The sequence below is a fragment of the Stigmatopora nigra genome, chromosome 10 (assembly GCF_051989575.1).
Source record: "Stigmatopora nigra isolate UIUO_SnigA chromosome 10, RoL_Snig_1.1, whole genome shotgun sequence".
NCBI lineage: Eukaryota > Metazoa > Chordata > Actinopteri > Syngnathiformes > Syngnathidae > Stigmatopora > Stigmatopora nigra.
Genome location: NC_135517.1, coordinates 11,983,008 through 12,000,439, shown reverse-complemented (window position 1 = coordinate 12,000,439; position 17,432 = coordinate 11,983,008). Strand labels below are relative to the sequence as shown.

At 38.5% G+C, this 17,432-nt stretch overlaps 2 protein-coding genes across 2 annotated transcripts; one reads left to right on the top strand and one right to left on the bottom strand.

Moving 5' to 3' along the window:
* The first annotated feature begins 524 nt into the window (after window positions 1-524).
* On the top strand, window positions 525-11,203 carry lamb3 (laminin subunit beta 3). Its single transcript, XM_077726200.1, has 23 exons — window positions 525-944; window positions 1,025-1,072; window positions 1,802-1,956; window positions 3,673-3,787; window positions 3,994-4,067; window positions 4,181-4,372; window positions 4,574-4,637; window positions 4,939-5,108; window positions 5,249-5,369; window positions 5,605-5,793; window positions 5,919-6,074; window positions 6,171-6,364; window positions 6,598-6,694; window positions 6,793-7,162; window positions 7,466-7,626; window positions 7,782-7,993; window positions 8,054-8,260; window positions 8,456-8,600; window positions 8,831-9,038; window positions 9,326-9,467; window positions 9,592-9,768; window positions 9,943-10,105; window positions 10,374-11,203. Exons 2-23 carry the CDS (start codon window positions 1,048-1,050, stop codon window positions 10,511-10,513), a joined length of 3,477 nt encoding a protein of 1,158 aa, XP_077582326.1. The 5' UTR covers window positions 525-944; window positions 1,025-1,047; the 3' UTR covers window positions 10,514-11,203.
* camk1ga (calcium/calmodulin-dependent protein kinase IGa) lies at window positions 11,154-17,199 on the bottom strand. The gene is made up of 13 exons (XM_077726213.1): window positions 17,080-17,199; window positions 15,604-15,715; window positions 14,313-14,438; window positions 14,033-14,107; window positions 13,814-13,952; window positions 13,586-13,709; window positions 13,329-13,404; window positions 13,097-13,209; window positions 12,868-12,946; window positions 12,706-12,793; window positions 12,157-12,497; window positions 11,997-12,087; window positions 11,154-11,906 (listed from the first exon to the last, which is right to left on the bottom strand). The coding sequence occupies exons 2-12, from the start codon at window positions 15,687-15,689 to the stop codon at window positions 12,024-12,026; spliced, it is 1,311 nt and encodes a 436-aa protein (XP_077582339.1). The 5' UTR covers window positions 15,690-15,715; window positions 17,080-17,199; the 3' UTR covers window positions 11,154-11,906; window positions 11,997-12,023.
* Window positions 17,200-17,432: the final 233 nt, after the last annotated feature.

The window sequence follows — 17,432 nt, the reverse complement described above, 5'->3', positions numbered from 1 at the left end:
CACCTACTACTCTGACCCTCAGACTGCTGTTTTCAACTGTGTTCAGAGTGGAATTGCACAGCAGTCAGTTAAACAGACACACAAGTGTTTGTCATAATATGACTAACAATTGGTTTTACGTGAATTACAATCACTCTATTGCTTGGTGAACTGCTATGTGGTAACAAGATGTGCTAAAGTCATGTGCAATATCCCGACATCTATATTGAACCAGATTTGGCTTATATTCAAGGACAGTGTATTCATATTAAGACATATGTGTTCATCTATCCATAAAGCCTTGTAATCTCTGAGTTGGTGTTGAAAGACAGAACACACCAAGTTGTTACCCTACAAGAGGTAAAACAGCTCCACAAACTGCAGACATGACATGACAGTACTTGTCTGAGTTGTGTGTAATCTGAATTTGTGCGCCAGTTGAATCACAGTACACACCCTGTGCTTGGTATTAGTAAGCATGTCTGTGAAGAATACAGGAAAAGTATGCGTGAATGTTTAATTGAGCCTGAAGCTACATTTGCACTCAAGTGAGTAAAACTTACCCCTCAGGGCACGTGTTTGCAGATCATGTGTATCGTGTTATTTTTTTACTATTCCTGAACAACACAACACAGATTATAGTAATATGTTGATAACGTCATCACAATTTTAAAGTGTGTCGACATTTCATGAAATATGATTATAACCATCTAGCTGACTCTCACATCTTTATTCATAATTTCCAATCAAAGTAGAATAAAAATACATAAAGCACAAACCCTCGACATTGACTACATGGGGTATTTATAACTGTGTTCATGTGCATGTGTTGATTAATGGAGTGAAGGGAGTGGTGCCAAAGGGTGTGCCTCTGACACACGCACACTATCATATTGTCCAGGTGAGTCTACGGTGTGTATAAGTGCAGCTGATCAGTAACGCGCACTAGCAGCTTCGACTAAAAGGTAACTCTCGCGTTTAAAAAAAACAACTATTAATTGCTTTGAATCTGTTACTAATCTTTTCATTTGCTTTTTTCTTCCAGACTTGTAAAGGAGCCGTTAGGAAATGGCCCTACTTTTAATTCTTACTGGTAAGATTAAGTTTCTTCCCCCACTTTTCCACCTCTCTTCTTTGTTGTCTTCTTTAAGATTTAAATCACACTTATTTCCATAAATTAAAGGAATGGTAAGAATGAAACTAGGAACCATCTAATGTACAACGCATACCTTACGCAAAGAATGAACCTGCATGCTTTCTGTCATGACGGCACTTGTTTAAATAGTTATTGTCTCACACGGGGCTTAGTTTGTGCTTGCTTTTCCATTCGTTAAAGGCTGATTCATATTTTCCCTTTTCAAAATGGCAAGACACTGAACTGGAAAGAACAGATTTAATCAAATCACTCACTTGATGTCGAGTACGATGTACTGAAAAAGGCCACATAGACAGACATTCATTCGTTCCTGAAACGCTTATCCTCACAAGGATCACTGGGGTTGTTGGAGCCTATCCCAGTTGACTTTGGGCACCCTGCATTGGACAACAATTCACACTAATAACTCTGGGTAATTTAGAGTGTTCAACTAGCCTACGTGCATGTTTTTGGGTAGTGGGAGGAAAACGGTGTAACCCAGAAAAAACTCACGCAAGCCCGGGGAGAATACACAAACTCCACAAAGTGAGGACCAACCTGGGGTCAAACTCTCGACCCTAGAATTGTGAGGCCGACATGCTAACCACTCAACCATAGACAGACAGAGAGATATTTTAGGTAGATTATAGATACTTTCTAAGCAGTCTTCTGTCATTCCTCCCTCAGCCATAGCCGCAGTATCTCACGCCCAGACTGACTGCTCGCGAGGAGCTTGTTACCCACGTAGCAGTGACCTGCTCGTGGGTCGGGCAGATCAGCTCCATGCCTCCTCAACATGTGGGCTGACGGGCGCCGAAGTGTTCTGCACGCCATACCAAATGGTAAGAGCCGGCAACATTTGAATGATATCTGCCAACACAGACAGCTTTCTGATGACCTATTAGGCTGTTGTTAACGCCTCTTGACATGTTCAATCTCCATTAGAGGTGCAGGTGTCTCTGATCATGATATGATAATTGTCAAAGCAAAAGACCACAGATTTTTTTGTGTGAAACAGCATAACTGTGGTGGTTCATGACTGATATGTTGGAAATATGGGCAAAAAAATAACAGATTTCTCTGAGTACCTGTACAAAGACATCACATTTGTTTGTTTCAACTGTTTATACATTCCCATTTGTCCATTTAGAACGCACAAATTTAAGTATCAATTCAAAAGTTAAGAGTGGAACATTTATTTATTGAGCTTAAATATATCAGACGTGTGCAAAATAACAAGTCATCTTATTAGTGTAAGTCATGCCGTGATCAGAAATCCTATTTTCAGTGAAATCTTGGTAAAGGTAGGTGGTAATTACAAAATGTGGCAAATAAGGGAGAGGTCGCAGTGAAAACACGACAGACACATATACAAAGGTTGTGGTAATTTTGGCTGGACTGCCGGGTGCCCCTTTTGCCAAACAGTCTCATTTCAGTGCCTGGACTCTCATTTTGCAACTTTGCCCTTTTGCCACCTTTTTCTTTCTTTCTCTTTTTTATTTATTTTTTATCTGAGAGCTGTCTGCAACACCATGTGCTAAACCATTTGTACGCTCGGCACAAAACGTTTTTCACGTGTCGTGGTTTTTGCGGATTTTGGTTTGGATTGGATAACTTTATTCATCCCGTATTCGGGAAATTTCGTTGTCACAGTAGCCAGAGGCTGAGAATGTTGATATCGGAAAGACATTTTAGATTAGGCATTTAATGCTTTAATTTTAAACTTTGTATATATTTATACTCAAATTGGATTTATTTAATCAGGTCAACCACCAGAACACTGGCAAGGATTGAAGGCAAAAGGTTCATGGCATGTTTGCCTGAGGTGAACAAGAATTGCGCCAAAACAACAAACAGTTAAACATAATACTCAAATAAGAACATTACCTGGATCAGAGTTTACTGAATAAAATGTGTTGCACGTTATATTGGTGGTCAAATCGACCAGACATTTAATTCCCTAATCAAAATTAATCTTTCATTTGTTTCCATTAAATATGAAACAAAAAATAGATAATCAGCAAACAAGCTAATTCAAATTCAAGCAAAAATCTTGATGGTAAATAGTGTGACCTGACGCACGTAAACATGATGCAAAATGGTGAGACAGTGATGTTGCAACAATGAGCAAATGCTTAGCAACTTTTCCCTCGTGGATTGGTGTCCAGTCTCTTACTCTGTGCCAGGGTTAGAGTCACTTCCCACATGTAGAAGGAGTTGCTAAATATTGACTTAACTTGCAACAGGAGTTGCTGGGATGTCACCACTTCTACACTTTCTATTCAATTGATGGCGTCAAAGCAAATTCATACATCACACATCACTAATAGAATAGAACGGAACCCACACAGGCTATTCAGCCAGCAACCCTGATTAATAATAGTACACAAAAATGCTGTTTAAGAATAGTTGAATTTTCAATTATTATTGTTCAGGGGAGGATAAAGTGGTCCTCATGTGGCCACCCTTTCACCCACTATGCTGATCAATACTGCATATAAATAAATGCTGATGTGTGTAAGGAATGTTTAATATAAATGATTGTGTTTGTTCTTCAGAGGAAGACAAAGTGCTGCCCATGTGACTCCAGGAACCCAGATGGGCCATTGGCCCACACTTTGAAGGAAGTGCTCTCAACTGCTGGGCCAGAGAGATGGTGGCAGTCTAGAAAAGGTTGGCAATGACATTTATAAGATGCTAAACAATTATGGTATTTTTGTATGTCCGCCGATGATTGGTGATAGATGACTGGATATTCTGTAGATGAGAATAATGGGAAAAAAGTATAATGTCTCAAGTATATATTTACACACACTTACACTATTATCAACAAAAATATAGCTGTGATGTCATGAATTTCTTTTATTGTTTTCCTGTAGAATTGACTCCAGTATCAATTCAATTGGACCTCAACAATCTCTTCAAACTTGACAACCTGATCCTTAGCTTCAAGGTGTGTGGCCATAACACAATGCATTTTTTGACCTAAATTTCCCTATTTGTCTTATTATTTTTTGATTGCAGTGTAAGTGCATGTACAATTTCTGAATATTAATGTATCTACAGGGACCTCGACCCAAAGCATTGATTGTAGAGAAGTCATTGGATAATGGCAGGACATGGCAACCTACCCTCTACTTAGCTTCAGACTGCCAGAGATCATTTCCAGGGGTCCCTACATCTACTCCCCTTTCTTTGGACCAGATATATTGTAATTCTCTGCCCCCTACTGGAGCAAATCCCTATCAAGACCATACAGTAAGAACTGCTGCTATAACACGAGCTATTCAGTCACAGGAGTCTGTCTCAAGGTTCCATTCTATGTGGATGTTTCAACAAAATAATTCTAGCATATTAATCTAAAGAAACAATAAATCAACTAGGGAGTTTGAAGATAAAAAAGTGCAACTCAACATTTTTAATGCAAAATACTAATAAATGAAGTATTCTCTTTTCCAGATTGAGTTCAGTCCATTACGTCAATATGCTTATGTTCCAGATCCCAGTAGCCCCAAGATGAAAGGTAAGTGTTTGTGTTTCTTTTTATAAAAAGCTAAAATAAACATTGTTTTATACAAAAAACCTGAATATTCAGGGATTTTAATCCAGTTCTTTTATTCCATTTCTTAAAAAAAATCTAAATATTATATCTAAAATGCTCAGGCCCACATGAAATCGAGTTGATGTTAACGCGGCCCAGGAACCAACCCGAGTCTGACACCCTTGCCCTACAGTGACATATTGTGGTTTCACTGCCCACTCTTTTACATCTTGGGCTATGACAGAACTAAATAGCTTTTGTCGGAAATGTGTTTTTCTCCCAGATGTGACTGGCTTGACTGGTTTAAGGGTCACCCTGGCCGAGCTGGGCGACGTGCCTCAACAACCAGGCAGGGCGCTGAGCCGTTTTTTTGCCTTGAAGGAGATGAAAGTAATGGGAAGCTGCATGTGTCACGGCCATGCCAGTCACTGTTTGCTGGAGGCAGGCAATAAGGTCTGTTAAATGCGGGTTAACTTCAATTTTCATCTCTGTAAAGATTATTGCTTGCTTGACTTGAGTGCTCTAAATATAACCACTGCCGTTTCAAACAATCCTCAATTAGTTTAAGCAGGTATATTTTTTAATAACTACAGGTGAGCCCTCAGTGTGACTGTCAGCATAACACTGCTGGTGTGAACTGTGAGCGCTGTGAGGTTCTCTACAATGATCTACCCTGGAGACCTGCGGAGGGGGTTGCCACTCACACCTGCCAACGTAAGACATAATAGACTCTTTAAAAAAATGAATGTCCTGTAAATTAATAGCTGCTATTACCAGATGTCTACCTTTTTTTTTTTTAAAAATGTTCATTGTCGAATCAACAACCAAACAACCGTTCAACAAGAACTATATTTCAATATATTCGTATCTACATACAACTTATACTGTTGATTTACATGCACGTAGCTTAAAGAATATTTCTTTAATGTGTTCTTTTTGTACACCTCAGGTTGTGAGTGTAACGACCATGCCCAGAGCTGTCATTTTGACCCAGCTTTGTATGAAGCCAGTGGGCGGAGGAGCGGAGGTGTGTGTGACGGATGTTTGCACCACACCATGGGACCTAAATGTGACCAGTGTGTACCTGGTTACCAGCTGAATCCTAACAGTCAGATGGATCGTCCAGATGCTTGTATACGTAAGTCAACAGTCAGTCGTGGGCTGTCTATTTTATTGATCGATATATATTTTTCCACCCAAAACTATAGTATCTTTGCATGGACTTTGTACACTTTGCCCTTATTTGAGCTATTCCTCCACCAGGTTGTGTTTGCAGTTCTGAAGGAACAGTGAACGGGGGACGGTGTGATGACAACACAGGCTTATGTCAGTGTAAAGTCAATGTGGAAGGCCCACGCTGCGAAAAGTGCAAAAGAGGGTATTATGGCCTTTCTGCAGCCAATCCTATGGGATGCTCAAGTGAGTCAGTTAATTATTTATTTTTGGGGAGAGATATGAGTCATTTCAGACTGAAAGAAATTTGATACAGGCTTTCCACCATTTTCCCCAATCTAGAGTGTTCCTGTTCTCTGGAAGGATCATTTTCAGAACTCTGTGATCCAGTGACTGGTCAGTGTCCTTGTCGGCCACACTTCCATGGCCAGAATTGTGAATCGTGTGCAAGAGGTTACTGGAAGCCACCACAGTTCCAACGCTGCGAACTCTGCAGCTGTGATCCAACCAAATCGCTCAGCGATACTTGCGACCAGGTTTGACCTATTTCCTACAAACATTGGGACTTACTCCTGTAATAAAAAGAAAGACTTATATTAGTAAGTCTGAGTTTGATTCCTACTCGGCGGGTGGTGTGTTTGTGGTTGTACGTTTCATTGCACCCTTTTTAATACTCTGTGCAATTGCATGTGTAATTTATTATTTAATTGTGGTGTTTTCTTATTCGTCCAATTTGAGAAAATATATATTTTTCTGCTTCTCTTTTCAGTTGACAGGGCAGTGCCAATGCAGATCTGGCTTTGGAGGTCGAACATGTACTGAATGCGCAGATAACATGTACGGAGACCCTCTAATTGGCTGCAAGCGTAAGTAATATGAAGCCAAAGAAATTTTCCCCAAAAATTATTTAAACTCACTTTTCTGATGGTACATATTTTTCATTTGTTTCCCCTGATCCTCTCAGCTTGTCGCTGTGACCCTGAAGGGACCCAAGTTTGTAACAAACAGACTGGAAGCTGTCTGTGTCGTCCCGGCATCACGGGGGCCAGATGTGACTCATGCAGTAGAGGACACTGCGAGTCTTTCCCTGCTTGCAAAATGTGTCCTTCTTGCTTCTTCTCATTAGACATACGACGAAAAGGCCTCACTTCAGCCATCGAGAGATTGATCACAAAAATCCCATCTCGTCCAGGAGGTTCACCTAATCTTGGAAATTTTGAGCCCCGTATTCAAGAACTAGAAAAACGCCTAAATTTGATACGGAACTCGGTCTCCCTTCCTCCAAGTTCTACAGCCAAAATTGATGATATGCTGTCCAAACTCAACAAATTAAGGTATTGAAAGTCTTCTGTTAACATTCATCTTAATCATTACGTATAATGATGATAAATGTTACTACTGGAGTGGTGGTTTACACCTGATCTCTGTATTGGCAATGAGATTTAATTACCATTATGTGGAAGTGTGAATGTGTGGCTAACCTTAGGTTATCTCCGGAGCCTAAAACTCAGAAGGATGAACGGTGTAACAAAAAAATTGATGGATATATTGATAGATTGGTGGATAAATGAATAGATTGCGACAATATGAAGGACACATCTTCTCTGAACTCACTTTGTTCTATTTGTCTCGCACAGGGACCAAGTGGACAAGGTAGATAATGACCTCACCCCATTGACACTCCAACCGGATATGAACAAAGAGCTTGACAAACTTCAGAGCCTGTTGAACAACCTAACTGTGGACTACAATATCAAAAAAGATGCCATGAAAAACTCAATCACTCCAAATAATGCAGGTTAGTGATTCAAACTACAATTTTAAAGTCTGTTAGACACAATTTAAACCAGCATTCTAATGAGGATTCTGTCTTGTCAGGTGTTCTAACTGTTCTATTTCCTGCTTACAATGTGACAAACTCATCAGGTTGCTCATAGTTTTTCTCTCATTCAGGAGATTTCACTACCATCAAAAACGCCTACGACGATTCTACAGATGCTTCCAAGAAAATAAATACCAGCACAAACACGGTAAAGGAATCAGCGGATCTCAGAGAAGATACTTTAGAGCTTCATAAAAAAGAATTTCCAAACAATACGAGAGATCTCAACAAACTACATCAGAACATGGCAACCCAACCAGACCTCACCCCTGCTGCTAAAAAGGTACCAAATATCCACTAATTTGTAGTTCAATTTTTCTCTAAATGATGAATATTACACCAGGTGTGTGGCAGTGTTCGGTCCAAGCCTTGTACCCCGCTCATGTGTGAGGGTGACGACTTGTGTCCACCCGAGGGATCAATGCCCTGTGAGAAGGGATCAAAATGTGTTGGTGCCTTGCCACTGAGCAAAAGGGCAGATGCTGACGTGAAGGATGTCAAAGATCGTTTGGAAAAGCTCAGTCACAAGATTACAGAGGCTGCAGAGAAGGTACAAATTTATATTAATGTCATTTTCGGTTTATGAGAAGCACCAGAGTAAAAACCACACCCAAAAGAAGCAAAATGGGATTTTACACAAGAAGACATGCCCTTTTTTTAGGTTTCTCACTGAGATTATTTTTTAAAAGTTTTTATTTGAATTTATTGAATACGTATATGTATTTGAATTGTATTTTCTTTACAGCTTCAAGACACACAAGAAGACACTGATGACATCCGACAGTTAACTGACGACCTGTCCAACAAGCTAAGACAGACCAAAGGCGACCTCGATGATGACTTGAAAGACGCGCAGGATATTGTAAAAGAGCTCAAAGACTTCCTGTCAGGTATATTTAATCGTTGTGCAAAGGGAGGCTGAATGGCAAAAAAAGTAAGCCATGAAAGCCTTCTTTAATCAGATCAATTGGCCTTTCCAAAACAAAAGCACCTTTTTACCCATGTTATTACCAGCAGTTCAAATTCCTACTTTGTTTCACCGGATGGGAGATAGTTTCCAACTTACTAAATCAGAAGTCATATTGTTCTTAAACATTACCTGTGTTATTTCTGCATCCAGATCCATCATCCAACTTGACCCACATTCAAGATGTGAGTGATTGGATCCTGAAATCCAAAATGCCTTTAACCCCTGCTTTACTAAAGAAGAAGCTGGATGAGCTGAAAAATCTGGCCAAAAACTTACCTGACAGTACGTCCATATTAAATGAGTCGGCCCGACCATTGGATGAAGCTAGAAAACTATTGCAAGAGGCTGAAGATACCAGGTGAATGACTCTCTTTAACACATTCAGTGCTCGTACAGCTACATAGAATTCACAGGGAAAAAAGCTTTTAACAGCAATTGACTTGAAATCCATTCAATCCACCAATGACAGTCTAAGAATTAGGTTTCTTTTCTACCATGCAATACAATATATTCTGTGATTAGACAAAACTGGACCTTCTAGCCTTGAAGGTCTTGATTTGGAGTGTGATTTGTCTGAACCTGCCTCAAATGATGCAAATGGTTTGCCGAGTGCTTGTAGAGACATTTTTTTCAATTTATTTACAGGGACGCAGCACAAGGAGTGAAGGGTGATGTGGATGAACTACTGACAGGTTTTGACACCTTTGAGGAATCCATCTCTAACATGGAGGCCAAACTGCAGGACAGCATGGATTCAATAGATGACTTGAACAGAAATCTTACTGAGGTTGGACAGAGGAAAATTTTCAGTGTACCAGAGCTTTAACATGTCTAGGAGGATATTAAAGCCTGTGAAAATCGGAATTACTCTATAAAAAAAGTCATTTTTATGTATATATTTTTTCATTTAGACCAAAAAACAGCTGAACCCAATAGAGAATACCCTGGATGATGTATCAAAAATTCTTGATCCAATCAAACCCCAACTAAATGAGCTCAAAGACTTACTCCAAGAAGTGGCTGATGATGCTCAGGATACAGAAGTAACTGCAACTGAAGCTGAGGATAAAGCTGCTGCTGCTGATCAGGTCACTTGGAGATCATAAAGAAATCAGGGGATATTATAAATACATTTGTTATTCTGCAAGGTTTTAAAAATGTACTCACATGCTAAAACTAGATGAGCTTTTTTTATGGTAAACTGTTAGAACCATTCACAATTTCCTAATTAATATTAAGACAATGCACCAATGTGTGTTTAGGATCTGCCGGCAGTGCAGGAACAGTTTGATCGTCTCAAAGAAAAGGCTGCTTCTGGAACGCCACCTGGAACTGAGGGTCCAGGGGCCGAACGGCTTGAAAAGCTAAAGCAGGACGCTGGGATCCTGGCCAATGATACTGAAAGCATGTTGAATGCTCTAGAAGGTAATACATTTGCTACATATAGCGAGGCCAGATCTGTTTTTGCAAAATGTTTACATCATCTATCCAAACGCTTTCCATTAACTGTACATGCTTTGGTATTGTCAAAGAAATAAGCAAGTTTCAACTCATTTTCATTGAAACATTGATGAACTTGCCTGGTTGAGTTTGCTGACACTATTGGGCGAGATATTAATAACATTTGCATTTGATGATATCTTGTGACTCCTAAGACAGCTAAACTCATGACAAATTCTTTGCCTCCTTACAGGAAAAGCAGATTCATTGAAAACACTGCAGGACGAGATTCTTCTAAAGTACTCAAAACTTGAGGGACTCGATGTCAAGCTTAAAGATCTTGTGAAAATACTTCAAAAGAAAGCCACTGATTCGAGCGATTGCCAGGGTTGAGGAGAAAAAAATGCTATAAGCATGCTACAGGACAACCCTTAACAGAATCATTGTTCAATAAGGTAAAAAGTTCTTTATATATTCCTCAAAAACTGCTGTTACAGGTCTCCATTATCTTGCACATATGATGGATGACGAGGATGCCAAAGTTTCGATTTTAGTAACCTGCAAATTGATACAATTCTTTTTCAGTGATCTCTTGAGACAAGTCAAAACAAATTGTACCACATTTAAGTGAGTATAATTTAGTGTCCCAAAAAGTTGACATCATTTAGTGTGCTTACATAGCCAATTCACACTGATGTCAATGTTGACATTCACCTTTAAATTCAGCAATCAAATTCTGTGTATTATGGTGTCAAGTAAAATGGACATTAGCAAAACTTTGCATAATTCATTTGAAAATGGTTCTTTTTTTTTTCCTTAGTTTTTTTTACAGTGTTTAACCTATTTAATTTTGTTTCATTCATATTTCAAATGGTGTCAACATTGCATTGACACCCTGTACTTTTATTTATTTAATGTTTTGCTATTTTTACAGAGCCCATCATATTTAATAAAACCTTTACTTGTGCCACCTCATCATGTAAAGAATTATGACGGATTTTTACAAGGTAAAACATAGTATCACAAGAAAAAGCAAAGCTAATCTACATTTATTGACAAAATAAAATACGTTCAAAAAATGCATTTCACTACATTGGTCATTTTTAGAGCTTATCATACCAATTTGTGGCACTTGACAAATTTATTCACATTGATACATATTCCAAACCAAACAAAATGAATGATTCATATTTACTTGTTTACTGTGCACTAACTAAATTGTAATTTCCATGTGCAACCTGTCTTTCCATCAAATGATGTGCAATTACAGAAAAAAATCAATGAAAGCAGAGAAAACAGATGAAAGTACATGACAATATAGATGCCATCTAAGAAAAAAGCAAAAAAGCAAAGTGCAATACAGTGTTTTACAGTTAATTATCTCATCTCATCCCATTTTCTGGAGTTGCAGGGGGTGCTGGAGCCTATCCCAGCTGACTTCAAGCCAGGGCACAAGAATACAAACAACCATTCACGCTCACACTCTCACCTAGTGGCAATTTAGAGTGTCCAATCAGCCTACAATGCATGTCTTTGAAATGTGGGAGGAAACCAGAGTACCCAGATAAAACCCACACTGGCCCGGGCAGAACATGCAAATTCCACACAGGTGGACCGACCTGGATTTGAACCCAGGTATCCCACTGTGAGGCCACTTATCCACTGGGCCGCCCCCCGAGTCCATCAGTGAATGGAAAATATTTTCCTCAGATCAGAGGGCAGAAGTCCCGAGCAGTAGACATGCTGACATCTTTAAACCAGGACGAATGCCTCTTTGTAATGTCAACTGAAATGAGAGTTTTTGGGCAATTTCAGAACACGCAGCGATTTTTCAAGCTAAAAATTCAACAAAAAATCAGGAAAAGCCTTTACTTACATTTGATTTGCCTTGTTAGCTAACCAATCACATGATAGAACAAACACCAGACTGAAGGGGTGGGTCCTTCCTCTTAGCCACGGCACCCAGGCTACAACACAATTCATCTTTAGAGGCTCATACCATATTAAAGGTTATTGAGTGTCGGAGCATTACTTACCTTACTGATGACATATAAGATGTGTTATTTTCTGATGAGTGGACTTCTCTTGGTTCTGCAAGCAGATAGTTGGGTTCACTATGCTGGCCTCTTAGTGGAGGGCAGAGACTCCTGTTGGGTTCAGAACCACTGCAAGTGAGATGATTGGAGGCATGGAAAGGATTTCCATTTGGGTCCAAGGTATGATCGTGAGCATCGCAGGATCGTAGAGATTCGATGTCAGCCTGAGAAGAGGTCTGGACAATGATGTGGGGCAGTGATAGAGCAGTAGAACCAAGATCCCTGGAGGACTCCTTTAGTTTCTTCATGTGATAGATGGCGGCACTTGCATTGTAGGCTTGCTGTTGACAAAGAAATGAGTTGAAATTGGTATTTTCACTGTCATGTTGAGTTGCAAAATTTTGATCAGGACAGGTCAAACTGAAATATATTTGACTCTATCTTGACTTTACTATTGTCAAATCAGGATGTGAATGATCATAAGCAATGATTTGTGTTGTAACGGTTTCACAATAAATGTGCAATATTTCGAACGCTGCATTTGCTAACCTTCCACTTAGATTTGGCAAAGTTTCGTTCCATCTGCTCACACACAGAATGATAAATGTCCAAATCTTTAGCAGTTTGTCCAGCAATCCTGTAATACAGTCAGTGATATATTTTAATAACTTGTCATATTTGTATGTAATATCTCTTAAGGGGGGGACTCACCATGGGTGTCGCAAGGCCTGTTCAGTGGTGAATCGTTTCAATGGATCTTTCTCCATCATATTTTTAACAAAGTCGATCGCTGCGAAAACAGAATGTATACAGTATCCCATAAGTTTTGAACAAAAAGTCGTAGGAAGAAAAAAACACTATCATGTAATAGTTTTTAGTCATAGGAAGAGAAAAAACACAATCATATACATATAGTCGTTTTTTGTCAATTATTTTGTACCTGACTGGGAAATATCATCCCAAAAGGGCGAGTGAAAGGCATAATCAGCTCTCATGATCTTTGAAAACAGACGTGTTTCATTCTCTTCAAAAAATGGAGGGTATCCGCATAGTCTGCAAAACAGAAACAACAGAGTTAAAACTTTCCATTATAGAGTACTGTTTTGATCTTGAATACAGGGGTAACAAGTATGTCTAAAACCCAAAAAGACAATTATTGCACTACTACTTACAAGATATAAGTAATAACACCAATGGACCAACAATCAACTGTTTTGCTGTAAGGTTTTTGGGCCAAAACCTCTGGAGCTATAAAAGAAAGTGAAGACATATATTTATTTACACACTTACATAAAACAATGTCTCTAAAATGTATTGTCCGAGCAATAGCAATAACTTAATTTCTTTTTGATTTATTTTAAAAGCAGAACAAATTTACTAGTAAAAATCTTTTCATTCAATTCTATGCAAGCCCTACATAGTGTCTTACCAACATATCCTGGTGTACCGCATGCCGTGGACATAACTCCATGCTCCAATGTCTTTGAAAGACCAAAATCGCTGACCATGATCTTTGCATTTTCATCCGCACTATAATAGAGCAGGTTTTCTGGCTGCAAGGAAGGAACAAAAAGATAAACATGGGTGAGTACAAAGTCATAAATAATATTCTGCTACAAACTTAAATGTGCCATTGTAAACTGTGCATGTGTGTTACCTTCAAGTCCCTGTGGACAATGCTGTTTTCATGCAGATAGCCGACAGCCTCAAGCACCTGTTTGATCACCATGCTTGCATCCTTCTCGGTGAAAACACCTTTATCTAGAATCCGATCAAATAGCTCGCCACCTGAAACCCTGCATACACAAGACAAGTATTATTTATATTTTGCATGCCGAACAACAGGTCAGAAGAATAAATTGTAATATCCACTTACAACTGCATGACAAGGTAATAGTGTGTTCGACTCTCGTAAAAATCTTCAAGCCCGACCACATTGTCATGTTTTATCCTGAAATCATATTAAAGACATTTAGAAATGAATGCAGACCTTAGCAACAAAATTCCACACAAAAAAATGTAATTAAAAAAAACTATGTACTTGAAGAGTACTTCAAGAATGTATTTTAAAGTACACTAAGTTGTGCAAAAATCTGATGCAATCCTTTTTAAGTTTTTTTTTCTCTATATGCATAATCAAATAATCAATGTTTTACCTCTTTAAAACATTGATTTCATTTTCCAGGTTGCTGTGAGTGAGGTGCTTTTTCTTCAGGCACTTCAATGCAAACAATTTCCCCGTTTTCTTCTCTCTCACCATGAAAACCTCGGAAAAGGATCCCCTACAAAAAAAAAAACAATGGAAAAAAGTTAAATTGGGTCATGAAGTGCATATCAGGCAAACTAATTATTAAATCTAATCACATATAAGCCTCTCTTCGATAAGATCTTGCAGCTTGTTATTGCACTGTTCTTTTATTTTTCCTAATATATTGGACTACAATGGCAAAATGCAGTAGAGTACACTTTATTCATATAGGACACTCAGACTTCTAATCCTATAAGGAAGTGGAGCTAGGATGTTCCCACACTGCTCCATTCTGACGTCACTGATCAGGTCCAGACACAGAGAACACTTATTCACAGCCAGTACATGATAAGAGTACTTTAAGCAGCTTTGTGCCCACGAGACAGCAATGACATAACAGGCTTATAATTAAGAGAACAAGTGTTTCATACAGCCAACGCTGCTGCATTATATGTTGTTGTCGTCAACTTCATGTCACACGAAGCTGTCGTGGGAAATTATTCGTCAACGTCGTATTTAACGTCAACTCGATATTATGTGGGCCGGACCATTTTATATATAATATTTATATATATATTTTATAAATGGATTAAAAGAACTGGATGAAAAGCCCTGAATATTTATTTTTTACAGATATAAAACAATGTTTATTTTAGCTTTTTTTACATATATTTTTAGATTTTACAAAATGATTTTTGAACTAAAAATACAGAAAAAAATGTTTTAAAAAATTACAATTATTAATTTAAATGGGGAAAATCAGGACATTTAATATACATATATATATACTCTTCATTTTAATTGGATCCTAAAACAGATAGTCAGTATTCATCATTTACTTTCCCGGGCCACACAAAATGACGCGGCGGGCCAGATTTGGCCCCCAGGCTGCCACTTTGACACATGTGCTGAAAGGGTAGTTGGAGAACATACTTGGACTTTATCAAATTGGGACGAAAGCCTCTGCTAGCGAGTGAGGCTGATTACATAGATTGCATAAAAGGTTCCGTTAATAAAATCAGATCGAGGGGGGGGTGAAAAGCGATTATCTTTAAACCTGTGCCACTCTTAGCCTTGGGTGTCCTCCTTTTGAAATTTGGACTAGGTAGTCAGGTTCGGTATAAATAGCAGTGTTAATACGGTGGCACCCTGTAACCACCTTGACATCTCAAACTCTCTCATTGGTGCATGTAACTTACGATCCCATCTTCCCCTTGAAGTCAAACACATCCTTGATGTTGTTCACAGGTTTTTTCCAGTTGCAAATGATCTCTTTCCGCCCCATCTTGGCTCTGAGGTGACCGTAGACTCCTGAAACAAATGCGACAGGAAACATTAAAAGGGTATTCATTAAATAATTACGGTAATGTTACATATTTTATAAGTGCATGATGTACATGAAGTACGCAAACGCTTTTGGAAAGTAAGAACTAATGCATTGATGTATAGTATATCACTTATATAGTGTAAGGAATTTGTGGAAATGAAAATTGTATATGGCCACTTAGGGAATTTGTCTGTCTTTACTTTGTGGACATATCTTATTAACATATTTAATTATATGCTCCCTAATAGTGTAGAGGTTTTCTCGCCTGACTTTGATGTGGGCGGACACAGGCTCAATTCCCGTTGGTGGCAATATGATTGTGAGTATGGATGGTCGTTTGTCTCTCTGTGCACAGTATGTAAAATGAAGGAATGAATGAGAATAAATTCTAATAATCATATTTTTACTGATACTATATGAAATAGGGCAAGTGTTTGAGCCATCTCTGAACTTTCCAACGGAAGGACAGTGGAGAATAGGATTGGCGTTCGACGGCCGGTTTCACAACCAATGTTCTCTTCGGACTGCTTACATAAATGGGTGCATGTCCAAATCTGAGGTCAGTCCCTTGGTAGGTAAAGCCTTTTTGTTCCTGTCAGTTACACAACCTTCCAAAAAGTAGCGGATTAAAGAGCTAAAAAACAGTGGTTGGTTAATCTTCTGACATGTACTCTGCTTGCCCGCCTCTTAGGGTTAGCTGTTCCTCTGAGTCTGGTGCAGGGAATGGATTAACACCTGATTCCTCGATGGAACTGGGTCGGGGTATAATCTGAACCTCACTTAACTGTGAACATTTAAAACTCCTCAAGAAATGCAACTTTTGCACAATGTAAAAATGGGAATACTACATTGGAAAATTCTAACTGCAATAATGCTTAAATTAATAATTAATATATTAGTCTATCTTTCTATGCCCCGCCACCCTAATGAGGATGAAGCAGTTCAGAAAATTAGATGAGATCTTTCTATACAGACAAGAAACTTTTTTGTCAACATTCAAGTAATACTTATGTTGTGGATAAAGGTTTTAAATAAACCATTTTGTTATAGCCTTCCAAAACCTGAACAGAACACTGACCCACCTCACTCCAACAGGAAATAATTTAAATCAACATTGATTTTTTAAAAACATTTTATTTTATACCATAATGTTTTCCACTAAGCGGGAAATATTATGCATTTCAACTTTAAGAGAAATAGAGGTAAGGCTGCGTACATCTATCATCATGTGCAGCATATGCATTGAATCAGTAATGTTTTTAGGCGAAAGGTATCTTCCACAATGAATAATTAAAAAGCGAAAAGAGCCAAGCAAGTAACATTGCATATATTGCAAATAGATTTTTACCTTGTGGAGTGGTGAGAGACAGCAACGCCGCTGAGGTATCCAAAGACGCAACCTGACTTTTCCAGGTAGTGTGAGGCGTTTACAAGCAAGGGGGCGGAGCTTCTTTTCATTCATAACCCCCGTGCACAGTTCGCAAGATGTTAAATAACTAACTCACACAGTCAGCTTTTACTGTACGCTTTACAAAAAAAGATTAGCTTGTGCAGCATATTGATAAAGCATTTTTTGACAAATGAGTAAAAAAACACGTATAGAGACATTTTTGTTATATTTTTTATTTTATTTTGGACAGCTATAAAGACAAAGCACAGAAAGTGGAAATTCTGGAATAGCACAAATATAAACTATTGATC

What these genes read in the sequence shown, in the direction of transcription:
- camk1ga (XM_077726213.1), bottom strand. Translation starts at nt 15,689, where the DNA reads ATGGGGCGGAAAGAGATCATTTGCAACTGGAAAAAACCTGTGAACAAC. An exon ending in TTCAAGGGGAAGATGGGATC is followed by an intron (nt 14,439 to 15,603) that starts GTAAGTTACATG and finishes TTTTTTTTGTAG; the next exon opens with GGGATCCTTTTCCGAGGTTT. An exon ending in TTGTCCACAGGGACTTGAAG is followed by an intron (nt 13,710 to 13,813) that starts GTAACACACATG and finishes CCTTCCTTGCAG; the next exon opens with CCAGAAAACCTGCTCTATTA.
- lamb3 (XM_077726200.1), top strand. Translation starts at nt 1,048, where the DNA reads ATGGCCCTACTTTTAATTCTTACTG. An exon ending in CCTACTTTTAATTCTTACTG is followed by an intron (nt 1,073 to 1,801) that starts GTAAGATTAAGT and finishes TTCCTCCCTCAG; the next exon opens with CCATAGCCGCAGTATCTCAC. An exon ending in CAAGAGGCTGAAGATACCAG is followed by an intron (nt 9,039 to 9,325) that starts GTGAATGACTCT and finishes ATTTATTTACAG; the next exon opens with GGACGCAGCACAAGGAGTGA.